The following is a 16,705-nucleotide window of genomic DNA, read 5'->3' on the forward strand; positions in this document are numbered from 1 at the left end:
AATTGGCCTGCCAACTCTCCTGACCTGAACCCCATAGAGAATCTGTGAGATATTGTGAAGAGAACGTTGAGAGACTCAAGACCCAACACTCTGGATGAGCTAAAGTCCGCTATCGAAGCATCCTGGGCCTCCATAAGACCTCAGCAGTGCCACAGGCTGATTGTCTCCATGCCACGCCGCATTGAAGCAGTCATTTCTGCAAAAGGATTCCCGACCAAGTATTGAGTGCATAACTGTACATGATTATTTGAAGGTTGACGTTTTTTGTATTAAAAACACTTTTATTTTATTGGTCGGATGAAATATGCTAATTTTGTGAGATAGGAATTTTGGGTTTTCATGAGCTGTATGCCAAAATCATCTGTATTAAGACAATAAAAGACCTGAAATATTTCAGTTAGTGTGCAATGAATCTAAAATATATGAATGTTAAATTTTCATCATTACATTATAGAAAATAATGAACTTTATCACAATATGCTAATATTTTGAGAAGGACCTGTAAATGCATTGAGTTCTGCAATGTGATTGACTGATTCACTGGTGGGTGTATTTTGTATTAAACCAAGAAGTGCGAAACCTACCAGAACCCACCATACTAAAACTAAGACGGATTATTTTACTACAGAAACACTGTGCATGCTGGAAATGTCAACCTCATCTGTTTCATCACTTTCAATGATGAGACAATGTAAGCTTTCTTTTTATATGTCTCTATTATTTCCTCAGCTGTGTCCCTGGCACTTGCTTTGAATGGAGTCTTCACAAATACTATCAAGCTGATTGTTGGCAGGTATGCTAAACAAGCTATTTCAAGACACTGTCAGTGATTTTCAGTTTGAAGTTAGTCTCTAATCACAGATGTTTGAGACTTAAAGTAGTAGCTGTTCTTCAATGGATTGTAGTCACCGTGCAAAATGAAAATTATGTGTAATTTTCAGACCAAGGCCAGACTACTTCCAGCGTTGTTTCCCAGACGGCCAAATGAATGCAAAGATGCTGTGCACCGGGGAGCCAGAGTTGGTCTTGGAAGGACGTAAGAGCTTCCCCAGCAGCCATTCCTCATGTGAGTATCAGGAGATGACACAAATCACCGCCAGCAACTGCAAAACAATATGCAAAAATATCAGATCTCTCACACTAACTTATTAAAATGGTGTCAGCTTTCCAATCAGTTTGAGCTTGTTGCTTTGTCCTAATAAGAAATGTCTACTTGCTGACTGATTGTGCTCAAGATATTTTTTATCGTTGCCAAAGATGTAATATGAAGGCCCTGAGGAAGCTTGTCACAAATGAGTCCAGCATATTTCACTTTTGACATATGTGACAGTTGATAATATGCTCAGTGTTTCACCTTCATCTGACCTCCTGCTGTGCTCAGCTGCACAAACCAGGGAGGAATGCTGGCAATGTTGGGCCTAGCAAGCTGTTTCCACCTCAGCATGTTGCTAAATTATTCACATGTTTTATTTTGGTGTAAAGGAGATGACTGGAGGAAGGTTTGTTTGCTATGGTCCATGCAGATGGTGCACAGGGCTGTGGACAGTGGAGATGTTCTTATCCAGTGTTTCGGGTTCCATTTAAATTTTGATTTAACTGTAAATATCTGACAATATCATTATTTCCCAATTCAGAATACTTAAATATTTATGTTGTTGGAAGGTATGGTCTTAAGTAACTGGATCATTATGAGGGATAAAAGCATGATGATTGGGACAGCCCTACTCAAACTGATCTTCTTTATTTTCTCCCTCTAATCTCTAAAATATCTCCAAATAAAGTCATGCTAACAGGCACGTTGTCTGTAAACAGTCTGCTTGCTGTAGAATAAGGTCTCAGTCTTCATAACAAGCTCCATTCATTTCTGAACTAACCTTGAACTAAACCTATATTACAAATCTGACAAATATATATTATATAACCAGAGGTGTTCACTTCTCTGCTTTCACACACATATCTATCCCATTCTTAATTCAAAGGGATTAATATGTTGTCCGCCCACCATTTGCAGCTAACATAGTCTCAACTGCTCTGGGAAGGCTTTCTACAATGGTTAGGAATGTATTTATGGTACTTTTTCAACATTCTTCTAGAGAAGCATTAGTGAGGTCGAACACTGATGCTGGACAAGAAGCCTTGGCTCAAAGTCTCCGTTGTTCATCGTAAGTGTGTTCTATCGAGTTGAGGCCACAACTTTGAACAGACGAGTCACCTCAAATTCTTGTACACCAAACTCATACATGTCTTCAAGCTTTGGGCACATGAGCGCCATCATGTTGGAACAGAAGGAGAACAACCCTTAACTAATCCTACCAAGGTGGGAGCATGAAATACTTTGAATTGTCTTGATATGCTGAAACATTAAGAGTTTCTTTCATTGGAAGTAAGCAGCCAAGCACATCCCCTGTAAAACAACCCCACACTATAATTTCCTCTGCAATGCAGCTTTTGACACAATGCAGTCGAGCATGTGCCCGTCTCCTGGGAACTGCCAAACTAAGAATCAGATACATAAAGACCCAGAAGCAGAAAGTTGTTAACCTCGGCACATCTGTTAACCCCACTGAGTGAACCCTACAACTTTCACCAATATTTGTAGAATCATTCTGTATGCTTAGGTGCTTGGGTTTTATATACCATGAAAAGTAATTGGCACATGTGAATTAGCTCGTTCTCGAGGAAGGACAGAAGGACACAATGTTGACACAAAATCTGCCAAAACATCTGCAGTAACTCAGGATCCTGACCTCTGGGTCAGTGGCCTTTAACAGAATCAAGAATAATGACAGTATTGTTTGATCAGAACAATCAGATCTCTAGCACAGTGGCAACTGAAGAAAAACATTTTTCAAAAGATCTTTGGATTCTTTAGCGCCTCTCAAAAATAAATGTATTGATTTTTATTTTTTCTTTGAAGCCTTTTCTCTTTGTAAAAACTACCTCTACATGGTGCTGGCAGTTAAATTACATTTGCCTTTGTTCTAGGTCTTATGAAAAATGAAAATACGTCTTTAGAGAAAGAAATCTCCTCTGTTGTGATGTCTATACTGTGACAGATTGATATTTATATCGAAGTGTTTGTTTTGTTCACATAGCTATTACAGCTCCACGACATGCTCATCCACAGATACCAAAGCAATCAGGTTGAACACACAGTATAAAAAAGTTGTCTTTTGCTGCAGGATTTGTAATGTTTTGAGAATATTTTACCATCACGGTGTGGACGTGGCTTCCTTAATCTGCAGCCATCAGATCAAACATGCCACTGTTGTGTAACAATAGCACACCCAGAGATTAGATACCTTACCCATTTAAACTTTTGATTGATTTTTAAATCTGTTTTAGTCAGATTTCAAATTGAGGTTTAATGCTTGTCACCCTCTTTAAGCATTAAAAGCTTTGAAGTGCTCACTGGTTCCCATTAGAAATACCAAAGAGGAACAACACAGTACTTTGTCACAGTAAAACCTCAAACTTCAATGCACCTTTTGAGATTTTATGTGACTGAGCAACACAAAGTAGTCCATAGTGTGTGTGTATTTTTATACTGCTCCCTTGGTCAATACGTTTTAGAACCACCTTTTACTGTAATTGCAACTACAGTCTTTTGGATCGGGTATAGAATGTTCTTCTTTGCAATATAGTTCAAACTCAGGTTATGCTGGGAACACACTTTAACAGCCTTCACAGATTTTGATAAGACTTTGAGTTCACAGTGAGATAGGTTTCAGAAGATTTTTGTTTCACTACTGAAGGACTGGGGATCAAAAGCTGCTTCTGTTGACAGATCACTGATTACAGGATTTATCACACCAACTAAAACCAACTGGACACATCAAACACACAAGGACAACAGTTTGAAGAGTAAATAACTACACCTGTAGGAGAATTTGGACAGACTTTATCTGTTCCACTCCCTTTGTTGCTTCCTTTTGATCTCTATGTTCTGTCTTCATTGCAAGTTAATTGATAGTTTGTGTTATTTCCACTGTTGTTTTGCCTTTTGGAAAATGTTATATAGTTACAGCTTCCAAGATAAAAAGGGAAATTAAAAAGTCTCACAGCTGATGTCATGTTCCAGCATGTCACACATGTTTGCAGTTGGGCTGATGATCAGTTCACACTACCTGACAACGTTCAGATTTGGCCAAAAAAAATAAACGTTTGTTAGTGTGTTTGTTCGGGTCAGGTCGGTTCTCCTCTCATTTTTGCAGACTCCAGTCTTCACCTCCTTTTACACTAACAGCAACATGCCATGTGGACTGACTGTCGACTGAGTACTAATCTATAATGTGAACTTGGCTTAAGATGAAGAGTGAACCTCAGTTTTGCCTCTGATTCTGATTTGGACTAAAGTCAGAAGTTTTATTGGGCAATTCTAACATATAAATTTGTTTTGACCTAAGCCATTACATCGTAGCTCTGGCTGTATGTTTAGGGGCATTGTCATTCAAGGGGAATCTCCTGTCCAATCTCAAGACTTTTGCATCCTCTAAAATGTTTTCTTTTGGGACTCTATCCAGCTTTCTTTCCTCTGCTAAAGAGAAGCATCCTTGCAAGATGATGATGCCGACACCATTTTTTAAATTGGTGATTGGTGATGTGCAGTTTTCCCCCATATAAAGCATTTTGATGCAAAACCCAAGCCTCTTCTTTCATATGTTTGCTATGTCGCCAACATGCCCTGTTGACCCATTTTGGCTTTCTTTCAACAATTTATTTGTTGTTCACATGTTAGATTTGTAGAGATTACAGATTCTTCATCTAAGCTGTCATTCTGGTCTTATATTTCTCTATTTTATCCCTGGCCTGTGTCAGGATCTGCCATTTTGGGTTTTGTGTTTGTTTACTTTTTCAGTTAGGTGTTTTTGTTCCTTCTGGTTTAATAGTTATGTTTATTTATTCCTTCTGTTATCCTGGTGTTTATTCCTCATGGTTATTTTCCTTCTTTGGTTTTATTTAGTTTTACTTTCTCAGTTAGTATTCTAGTATTCTTGTGCTTGTTTACTTTTAGATCTTTCCATGTCCTTAGATTTAATTCCTTCTAGAGTTACAATTTATGTTAGCTTATGTTCTGTTTAGTTTCTAATTCCCTGCATTGCCCAGTCAGTGTTTCCCTTCTGTTGCCCTAAGTTTGTGGTTTAGTTTAGTTTCTCCTCATGATCCATATCTCAGTTTCCCCATAGCCATAGTAACCTATTTCCCTCATTTCCCTACACCTGGTCATCACACCTGTCAGTACTCACCCTGATTACCTGCCTCTTCTTCCCATTGTCTCACTATTCACTTCCCTCTGTATAAAAGCTCACTGGTTTCACTTGTTCCCCATTGCCACATCCTGCTATGCTACTGATATGCTCCTGCTATGTTCCTGGTATGTTCCTGAGTCCCTGCCTGTATAGTTCCTGTTCTCTTCCTCTACTTGTAAGTCCTACACGTCTTAGTTATTTGGACCTGAACTTCTGGCCTCTGTCAACTCTGCTCATCGAGCCTAACTGATAAATAATGAATCTTAACCATACCTTATGGCTCCCGAGTATCTCCCTACATCCTGGTCCAACTCCTCAAACACAATTTATGACAGCCTGTGTTTGTGTACCTTGGTCTTCATGATGCTGTTTGTTAGCTAATGTTGTTCAATAAACTTTCTGGTCTAGACAAAATGGCCAAATTTACACTGAAATTAAATTAAAAACAGCTGGACTCCATTTAATTATGTGACATTTGAAGATAATTGATTGCATGTGATTTTAGTTATTGATATACAATTAAATAAGGCTGAAGACAAATGCATGCCACACTTTTCTGATTGTTTTCAGGAGGTAGCAATAATTTTGCAAGACATTGTTTGTGGGAATTGACATATAAGTTTAGATATCAGCACAATTCTTGTTTTCAGATTTTTGTGCTTTTAAGCACACAAGATGCTTTATTACATTTTATAATCTTTAAGGCATCTCAACAATCTCTGATTAGATTTCTTTTCCCCTGCATTATAGCAAACAACATACCAGGAATTAGCTGAGACATTTTCCTGAAAGAGAAAAACAAAGCAATAAATACCAGTTCACTAAACCCACTGCAGCCATATTGTTAGGATCTGTGCTTTGTGTGTCTGTTAGTGCTTTTACTGTGCTCAGCCCCTAGATGGTGCGGAATCTGGAGGAGAGGTGACAGGTGTTCGCTATTCCCCTGATTATTCTGCAGAGGACTATTTAAGGAGGAGGCTGCCAGCAACTCACGGCCAGAGTGTTGCCCTTAGTGGTACTACTCAGCCATCTTACCTTTGCCTTTGACCTTGCCTTGTACACCAAGTGACTTTGTCTTTGTATCCTGCAGGTTTCCTGAACTCGATTTTGCCTTGCATTGAATCCTGCCTGGATAAACCATCTTCTGGAAGGAAGCAATCCAGTTCCATGAACAAAGACTCAAGTTTCTCATGACTTCGTTGGATCATGCCGACTGGCAGACCTCCTGATTCCTGCGTACCTTGGACCTCCATCTGCGAACCCTGTCCACCCTCCACCCTCCTCCCACCATAGCACCTCGTGGATTACAAACTCTCCTGGCTTACCATATCCACCAACTTCAGTCTCACCGGCAAACAACCACTTGGTTTCTCCACTCCCCCTCTGGCGGATCCCTCCACCATTCTTTGTAAGACAGATTTATTATTTTCATGAGTTCAGCCCCAGAGTTATCCCTGCTTACCTTCTTGTTTATTTCTACAGTTTGCATCCTGGTTCCAGTTCCCTGCATTATTCACCCAGTTGTAAATAAAAACTTTACCGAACAATACCGTCTCCTGAATTGCTTTCTGCATGTGGGTTAAATCCTTTAAACTCAATATGACACATATAAACAGTGCTAAAAGCAAACAGAACCTGAAGCAGTTGCTGCTATGCTACACATCCCATTCATATTCTTCTCATCATTCCCCCTGATGCATACAAAGCCAATTGATGTTCTCAACTAATATACTCTATTAAAAGCAATCTCCCATCTTTACCATGTGCATCCTCTTTAACACCTAAATTAATCCTTTGACCAGATTAATTATCTGAATCTGCAGCTTGCCTCTTTCACTAATGCACCGCCACTTATATTCAATTAGCCGAAGATTACAATGTCTATCTTCAAATTAGCCCAGAATCAAGAGACTGGTATCTGCTCTTCTGTTTCTGCCCGTCAGGTAACAGAATAAAGCAGCTATTATGCAATGCTAATACAGACTTTCTGTTGATTTTGTATGTGTTAATGGGAGAAGGAGCCTCAGGCACTAAGTGGTTGTTTAATATGCTTTTCTTTAATATGTTTTTCTGGTGAGAGTTAGTAGAGATGTCCCACAGGTTATGAAAAGGGTCAAATATCAGAACTGATGGGATGGGCTGGCAGAGACCAAGAGATTGAAAGAATAAAAATACCCCTTTCTTCTTTTGAGTGTGGCATCAAAAGTTACAGAATTATCACAAAGTAGCACATAAGTAAAATGAATCTAATACTGAAAACTTATGGCATCCTCATCAAAGTTGGATTATATAATTTTGATGGTAGGGTGGTGTTGAGCATCATATTACAGCAATATAAATGTATACTTTTACCAGAGCATGTGACAAATATGGGAAATGAATAAAGGTAGCTGAGTAAAAGCATAAAGAAGAGGCCTCATCAGTTATATACCCTTTCTCATCACCCTGTTGTAATTATGAATATTAATATATTATTTAATATTAACATTTTAATATTTTACTAAATAATATTTCTGTCTGTTAAGGGTTGTCCTGTGAATACCAGCCCAATAAGACGATGGTATTAGGACAAAATTGAAAGCGATGAGACGAGCTCTGACATTATTGAACAGCAAAACTCTGCACACACATGGAATGAATTCACAAAATTTCTAAAAATACAAGAATTTCTTAACAAAAATAAGTCAACTCAAGTCAAACATATTTCAATCAACAAACTCTTCACTATGCTAAAACAATCCAACTAAACTACCAAGCAGAATTAAAGAATAATGAAGACTAATGGGCTATGTACAATATAAACAAGTGGATTAAAGATGATTGAAAACCATGACCGAAAGAGTGATGCAACATTACCATGCAATGTTTATGTTTGAGAACCAAGGATTATCTTGAAGAATCAGGAAATGAAGTTAAGTTAGTCTTGGAACTAACTTAGGCAATAATCGGCATACCTTTAGACAACCATTCACAATGCAAGATCAGATAAAATATTATTTTGATAAAATAAGATTTTAAAGAATTATTTGCTGAATAAAACCAACCTTCTAATTCTCAATGGTGTTTAATTAGCTGCCTTTATTTATTAAAATAATATTTAAGGAAATATTATTTTGAATAAGAACCAAATCTTTGAGAAATGGGCTTAATTGTGTTGCTTAGTTATCACGTTTAGTAAAATAATATTTAGGGAAATATTATTTTACGAGATTGAAAACCAATAACCCTTTTGGGTAAATGATCTTTAGTAGCCAAGCACGTGTTCTTAGCTGTTAGCGGTTGGAGCTAACAAAAGAAGCTTATAGCTTATCATTCGAATCAAACCCATACCTTTAAAATACCATTAATAAAAGGGTTAAAATGCATAAGTGTGGACAGCGTGTTATGGCCGATCTTCTGTGTTTAAAATCACCCTTTAAATAAAGTTTGTCTCACCTTAAAAAAAAAACTGAAAACACAGAACACTAACTTGCTAACTGCCCTATTCGTCCTTCGGGGCCAAAAGGGCAGGTCCGCCAGTAAGTGAGGGGAGACTGACGGACCTTTTCCTTACCCCCAGACTTAGTTTACCTGCCACATTAATTTCACACCGTCCTTTTCAAAACCTCTCTGCTCTTGTTGACTCTTGTAGCGACCAGAACCTCATTGATCCGAGGTTAGTTAAAGAAGCTCAGATTGAGACTGAGCCACTTCCCACGCCTCAAGCTGTTTCTTCATTAGATGGCAAAAAATTACCTCGAATCACTCATAAAACCAAACCTTTAACTTCAATCCTGTCAGGTAATCATAGGGAGGAGATCTCATTTTTTGTGTTTCCTATCGCTTTGAACTTGTTTTAGGTTTTCTCTGGCTCAAAAAGCACAACCCCCACGTGAACTGGACTGAAAGCCGAGTTGATTCTTGGTCCACCAACTGTCTTTCTTCCTGTTTGCAGTCAGCCATTGCTTCACAACCTTCCGAGTTAGCTCCTACTGGAGATGAGATTTCTGACCTCACTAACGTTCCTCCAGAATTTCTCTCAGTTTGGTTTTCAGTAAATCTAAAGCCCTATCATTGCCTCCACATAGGCCCTATGATTGTGCCATAGATTTTCTTCCTGGTGCCCCCCTGCCAACCAGTAGACTCTACAACATTTCTGGACCTGAAAGAAAGGTTATGGAAGACTACATAAATGAGTCATTAGTAGCCGGGCTAATTTGTCCCTCTTCATCTCCACTCAGAGCAGGGTTTTTCTTTGTAGGTAAAAAGGATGGTTCACTCCGCCCTTGTATTGATTATAGGGGATTAAACCAAATTACTGTTAAAAACAAGTACCCTCTTCCACTCCTTTCCTCAGCCTTTGAACCGGTCCACGGTTCCACTATATTCTCCAAGCTAGATCTCCATAATGCATATCATTTAGTTAGGATCTGCCAGGGAGACGAGTGGAAGACCACCTTCAAGACCCCGTTAGGTAACTTTGAGTACCTAGTCATGCCTTTTGGACTAAGTAACGCACCAGCAGTATTCCAGTCACTCATCAATGACGTACTAAGGGACTTTTTGAATGTTTTTGTTTTTGTTTACCTTGTTTGTTAAAGCTGAAAAATGTGAATTTCACAAGAAATCTGTCACATTCTTAGGATACATCCTGGAGGGTGGACAGGTTCGCTCGGACCCGGAGAAGAACACTGAGCACGTGTGCTGAACAGATAATCTGTTAGCACTAAGATGGCTGAGTTTTTAACACAAACAAAACCAAACGTCATAAAATGAAAAATGTTTAGATTATTTCATTCTAAACTACTTCTCTCTGCCCAAAGCACAACCTCTTACGTGAACCGTGCTGAGGAAAAGTTGTCTGGGGCAACGAAGTTGAGGAAAGCATCCACATTGAACAAAGGGTTAACTTGCAGCTAACCTCCGTAGCTGTGGGTGGGGGTCGGCTCGCTCTGTCAGCTGGCCAAACTGCACCTTACTGCTGTAGCCACAGCGATGCGGTCCCGTTGTCCTTCCTTCAGACCAGAAAAACTACTCCACTCGGCATCGAAGAGACAGGCTCTCTGCTGGGAACTCTCTGGAACAAAGTTTGCTTCTGTAGACCTCAGAGAGAAAAGTCAAGCCACACTTGTACCTTAATTACCCCATTCATGAATGAATACCAGATACACAAACAGCAATTCATTCCTACTTAACTTAGTGCATATGATCGCATGATCGTATGAGAGTCTTGGATCCAGTTTGAAGAGTTATGTCTGTTTGCCAGCAAAGAGACATTAGCGCGCTGTGTCCCTCGGTCCAGTTCCTCTGGTGACCTGCGTGGAAGAGGTCAGTCTGTTGCAAAAGCGGAGTTTTTATTCAGACAATGATGTCACGGGAAGTCTGCTGTTACCCCCCTTTCTGGCTGTGCTGGAAGTAGGTTAATGCAGTATATTTTGAAAGTTCCAGAAAAGTTCTTACTGGCCTTTCATTTTGTAACCATGGCTGGGGTCCCAACAACCCTTCAAAAACTGTCTGTAGTTCGAAAATAATTTCTACCTCAGGACTTTTTTGTAGCACTAGTAGCCCTTACTGATAGTAATGAGATTGGAAATGAGCAGAGAGAAAGGGAGAAGACATGCAGCAAATGTCTCAAAGTCGAGAATCAAACCCAGAACAGCTGCATCAGGAACTACAGCCTCTGCATATGGGGTGCCCAGTCTATGCTACACCAGGCGATGCATCTCTCCCCCAGGATCATAAGATGATTGTATGTGAATAACACTTAAGTCTTAAGCAAAATTTGACTTCATAGGAGAGAACAACTTATGGCTCAGAGGTGTGGAAACAATAAAGTTTATACCACAGCAAAAACAGCTTTTGGAAACTCAGCAGCAAGGAGCATAGAGTTTCTTAGGAAAGAAAACATGTTGCTTAATTTTTTTTTTTATTGTGTTTTGTCCATACAAAGTCTGCTGAGGTTTGCAGATCATTTTACTAAATAAATCAAGAGCTGCATTTTGCCTCCATGTTTACCCATGATAATTAGCTGCTATTTGTTGTGTAGTCCAGCGTTTTATGGTGGCTGTTTATTTCAAGACTTTTTGTTTTTCTATTGCACTTTTAGTCCAAAGCAGCAGTTCACTACTGGGCACAACACATAACACATTTGAAGACAATAGGCTGGTCTACTTTGTCTTCAATTTACTGCTCTTAAACATTTCTGCCGACTTCCACTTCATCACTGGAAAAAAACACCATTTGAAGCTTATATTCAAATCCCCTGATAAATTCACTAGCAGGATCATATTTCATGCTTTCTTACATGTTCTTGACTTCAGACATGGAAATGAATACAATGTTAATATGGTGAGCCACAAGCCCAAACATAACTTGTTGAAAGCGAGATATATGCTTTTAAACATTGAATGTAAGCAGTTATTGCTATTTATAGGATTTTATTAATGCTTACAAACTACACTCATTCATTTTTCAGTTCAGTTTATTTATATTGTGCCAATTCACAACAAATGTCATCTCAAGGCACTTCACAAAAGTCAGGTACATACATTCCAATTAATCCTAACCATTGAACAGTGCAGTCAGATTGAGTTATTTATTCAAATTGGATAAAGAAATGTTCTATCTAAGGAAACCCAGCAGATTGCATTGAGTCAGAGACTAGAAGCAGTCACTCCTCCTGGATGAGCATGTAGAGACAGTGGACAGTGACTGGCGTTGACTTTGAAGCAATCCCTCATACTGAGCATGCATGTAGCGACAGTGGAGAGGAAAAACTCCCTTTTAACAGGAAGAAACCTCCAGCAGAACCAGAACCAGGCTCAGTGTGAGCGGCCATCTGCCACTACCGACTGGGGGTTTGAGAGAACAGAGCAGAGACACAAAGAGAACAAAGAAGCACTGATCCAGGAGTCCTTGCTATGGGAAGGAAAAGTAAATGTTAATGGATGTAGCTCCTTTAGACGTTTCATCTAGAAAGAAAGAACAGATCAACTCTGAGCCAGTTTTCAAGGTTAGAGTCTGAAAGAGAGCACATACAGTTAGTTACAGTTAAGCTCAGTCAATCGCCATGTCTAGGAGAGAGAAAGGGTTAAACAGACAGGGCTAAGTGGATCATCTGTAGAAGGTGAGCATTAAGTTGTTGCCAGCAGAAGCTCGGACGATGCCCCTCTCCAGAAAGGTGTCACAGGTAAACACAGAGTCAGGCAGGGTGTAGCTTCTAGGAAGAGACAAGAGAGAGAACATAAAGTTAGAAGCTGAAACAACAGCAAATAATACAAGATTGGACAGTAGTGTGAGAATGTAGCGAAGAGGGTGAAAGTGGTCATTATGTCCTCCAGCTGCCTAAGCCTACAGCAGCATAACTACAGAGATAGTTCAGGATAACCTAAGCCACTCTAACTATAAGCTTTATCAAAAAGGAAAGTTTTAAGCCTAGCCTTAAAAGTAGACAGGGTGTCTGCCTCACGGACTAAAACTGGGAGCTGGTTCCACAGGAGAGGAGCCTGATAACTAAAGGATCTGCCTCCCATTCTACTTCTAGAGACTCTAGGAACCACCAGTAAACCTGCAGTCTGAGAACAAAGTGCTCTGTTAGGAACATATGGAACAATCAGATCTCTGATGTATGATGGAGCTAGATCATTAAGGGCTTTATATGTGAAGAGGAGAATTTTAAATTCTATTCTGGATTTAACAGGGAGCCAATGAAGGGAAGCTAAAATAGGAGAAATATGATCTCTCTTTTTAATTTTCATCAGAACTCTTGCTGCAGCATTTTGAATCAGCTGAAGGCTTTTAACTGCATTTTGTGGACATCCTGATAGTAAAGAATTACAATAGTCCAGCCTTTAAGTAACAAATGCATGGACTAGTTTTTCAGCGTCACTCCTGGATAGGATATTTCTAATTTTGGCAATGTTCTGGAGGTAAAAGAAGGAAATCCTAGAAACCTGTTTAATATGGGATTTAAATGACATGTCCTGGTCAAAAATAACACCAAGGTTTTTTACTTTATTACCGGAGGTCAATTTAATGCCATCCAGGTTAAGTGATTGACTAAGCAGTTTCTTTTTTAAAGACTCCGGTCCAAAGACAACAACTTCTGTCTTGTCTGAATTTAGAAGCAGAAAATTTAAAGTCATCCAAGTTTTTATGTCTTCTAGACATGCTCGTAGTCTGTCTAACTGGTTGGGCTCATCAGGATTTATGGATAAGTAAAGCTGAGTATCATCAACGTAACAGTGAAAATTTATCCTATGCTGCCTGATAATTTGATATATATATATATATATATATATATATATATATAAATAGTAAAGAGAATTGGCCCAAGTACTGAACCCTGTGGTACTCCACAATTAACCCTGGAGTTTAAAGATGATTTATCATTTACATGAACAAACTGGAATCTGTTGGACAAATAAGATTTAAACCATCCTAGCGCTGTTCCCCTGATCCCTATAGCATATTCCAGCCTTTCTAAGAGAATATTGTGATCGACTTTATCAAATGCAGCACTGTGATCTAACAGGACAAGTACAGACACAAGTCCATTATCTGAGGCTAGGAGAATATCATTAGTGACTTTCAGCAGAGCTGTTTCAGTGCTATGATGAGCTCTGAAACATGACTGAAACTCTTCAAACTGGTCATTGCTGTGTAAATGCTCACACATTTGATTAGCAACTATTTTCTCAAGAATTTTAGATAAGAATGGAAGATTGGATATAGGTCTGTAATTTATTAAGTCATCTCAATCAAGCGAAGGTTTCTTAAGCAAAGGTTTAATCACAGCTACCTTAAAAGCCTGTGGTACATATCCATTTACTAAAGATAGATTAATCATATCTAAAATGGGGCTGGTAATCAGAGGAAACACTACCTTAAATAATTTGGTTGGGATTAGGTCTAACATACAAGTTGAAGGTTTAGATGAAGCTAATATTTCTTATAACTCAGGAAGCTTCACAGGATCAAAACAGTCCAAACACACAGATCGGGTTCTACAGTTATTTCCAATGTTGTCTCACTTATTGAGGATGAAGTAATCATTTTCGGGAGTATGTCAAAGATTTTATTTTTAATAGAATCATTTTTATTTAATAAGAATCCTATAAAGTCATGACTACTGAGAGCTAAGGGAATGGATGACTCAACAGAGCTATGACTCTGTGTAAGTTTAGCAACTGTACTAAAGAGAAACCAAGTATTATTCTTGTTCTCTTCTATTAATGATGAGAAATAAGCTGTTCTAACTTGGCGAATTGTCTTTTTATACAACAGTAGGCTATTTGTCCAGATTAAGTAGGAATCCTCTAGGTGTGTAGAGAGCCATTTTCTCTCCAGTTTTCTAACATTGTTCTTTAAAGTACGCAGCTCTGAATTAAACCAAGGAGCTAGCCACCTATGAATGATTACCTTCTTTTTCAATGGGGCTGCATTGTCTAATGCACCACGCAATGATGAAGTAACACTATAAACAACAGAATCAATTTGTGAAGGGGAAGAAACTAAATTATTGCCCTCCACTGTGTTTTTCTGTGATAATAAGGAAATTAAAAGTGGAACAGATTCTTTAAAGGTTGTTACAGCATTGTCTGATAATGATCTACTATAATGAAATGTTCTTTCAGGTGTGGAGTACTCAGTTAAATTAAACTCAAAGGTTATTAAAAAATGGTCAGACAGGACAGGGTTATGAGAAAATATTGTTATGTCTTTACACTCAATGCCATATGTCAGCACAAGGTCCAGAGAATGAAGACAAAAGTGGGTAGGTTTGTTAATGTTTGAGCAAAGCCAATTGAGTCTAAGATAGCATTAAACGCTATATTTAGGCTATCACTTTTAGTGTCAACATGAATGTTAAAATCCCCCACTATAATAACATTATCTGTATTTAACACTAAATCAGATAAAAGGTCTGAAAACTGATCTAAAAATTGAAAGTAAGGGCCTGATGGATGGTACAAAACAACAAATAGAAGTGGTTTTGGTGCTTTGCAATTTGGATGAGGAAAACTAAGGATTAAATATTTAAAAGCATTGTAACTATTGATTGGTCTGGGACTAGTCAATAAATTGGACTGAAAGATGGTTGCTACTCCTCCTCCTTGCCCACTAATTCGAGGAATGTGAAAATTTAAATAATTAGAAGGAGTTGACTCATTTATAGTAACATAATCCTCTTGCTGCAGCCAGGTTTCTGTGAGGCAAAATAAATCAATCTGATTGTCACAAATCAGGTCACTAACTAGCAAAGTCTTTGAAGAGAGAGATCTTATGTTCAGTAAGCCACATTTAATTGTTTTATTTTTCTTTTTAGTCTGAGTTGTGTTTATTTTTATGAGATTTTCCTGATTTCCTCCTTTTAGATAATTTTTTTATCTATTCAATTTTTGCCGTGGGCGATACACTGTCTTAATAGGGAAATGGGTGGGTAGCAGTACAGAAGCTGCAGAGAGCAGTGTTAAACTATGACCCTGCTTCCTGGTCTGAACCCCGGGTTGTCAGTTTTGGAGAACTAATAAATTCGGCCAGATTCCTAGACTTGTCTGGTACCACGTTTACCCAACAGCTTATAGGGTTTGTAAGTGATTCATTTATCACAATTTTGTACTGTTTACAGAAATGCCCACATTGTGACTCAGTGTATCAGTTTTACAGTTTCTTGACATTTTAAAACAAATCTTTGGTCTTTGTAAAATGGTAAAAATGTACTCATCTCTGACTATGCAGCGTTGTTTTTTCGTTTTTTTTTTCCTCAGGGGAGTAAATCTTACAGTCTTTTTGAGCTGCATGAAGACGATTCATTACCAATATGTTTTTATGCCTTTGCAGTTCTCTGGCCTTTCTGGGACTCCTGCTGCTTCTTGAGGACCATCCTCTAGCGGTTATTAGATACACCTCATTGTGTTACCCATTGGTTTAGTTAATTATACAAATTCTACATGTAAAAGCTCGCTTATGATGTAAAGTGTAAAGTGAGAGCAGGACACTTACTTGATGTACTTACCTGAGCAGAATGCTTCCGAAGTCTTTTGCTAATCCTCTTGAAATATCCCAATGACTGTGCTTAGAAACAAAGAGTATGGGCTGTGCATGATATTGGTATGGAAACTAAATCATTTTCCATTTTTTAAAGTGAACCATTCCCGAAATGTATTGGGTAATTTTTGTTAGTGTTTTTTTTTATAAAAGAAAATGCAGCTACATGATTTTACAATGAAAAATATTCACATTTAAAATTTTATTTTTCATTGGAAGTCAATGGGAAACTGAGCGTCAGTTTCCCAGATAATTTTGTTCTGTTCTCTCAAACGACAAATTGAATTGCCTGAGCTTTGTTCAGAGCTATAAAGACAAATAGTGTAGGCTGCTGTGAGGGTTGAAATGTGAAGGAGACACCCAAAAGTGAGATGGATGGGAACTAAGGGATGCTCAGTCAGGGAACTTTAGACTGAGGAACATTAAAG

General features: G+C 38.5%; 1 protein-coding gene across 1 annotated transcript in view; it reads left to right on the top strand.

Moving 5' to 3' along the window:
• The window catches only part of plpp4 (phospholipid phosphatase 4), an 84,445-nt gene that overhangs the window by 52,463 nt on the left and 15,277 nt on the right, over window positions 1–16,705 (top strand). Inside the window, exons 4-5 of the mRNA XM_047350844.1 lie at window positions 730–793; window positions 942–1,066. Coding sequence (XP_047206800.1) covers window positions 730–793; window positions 942–1,066 — 189 coding nt within the window. The remainder of the gene's footprint in view (window positions 1–729; window positions 794–941; window positions 1,067–16,705) is intronic.

This window comes from Girardinichthys multiradiatus, chromosome 22 (genome assembly GCF_021462225.1).
Source record: "Girardinichthys multiradiatus isolate DD_20200921_A chromosome 22, DD_fGirMul_XY1, whole genome shotgun sequence".
Classification (NCBI taxonomy): Eukaryota; Metazoa; Chordata; class Actinopteri; order Cyprinodontiformes; family Goodeidae; genus Girardinichthys; species Girardinichthys multiradiatus.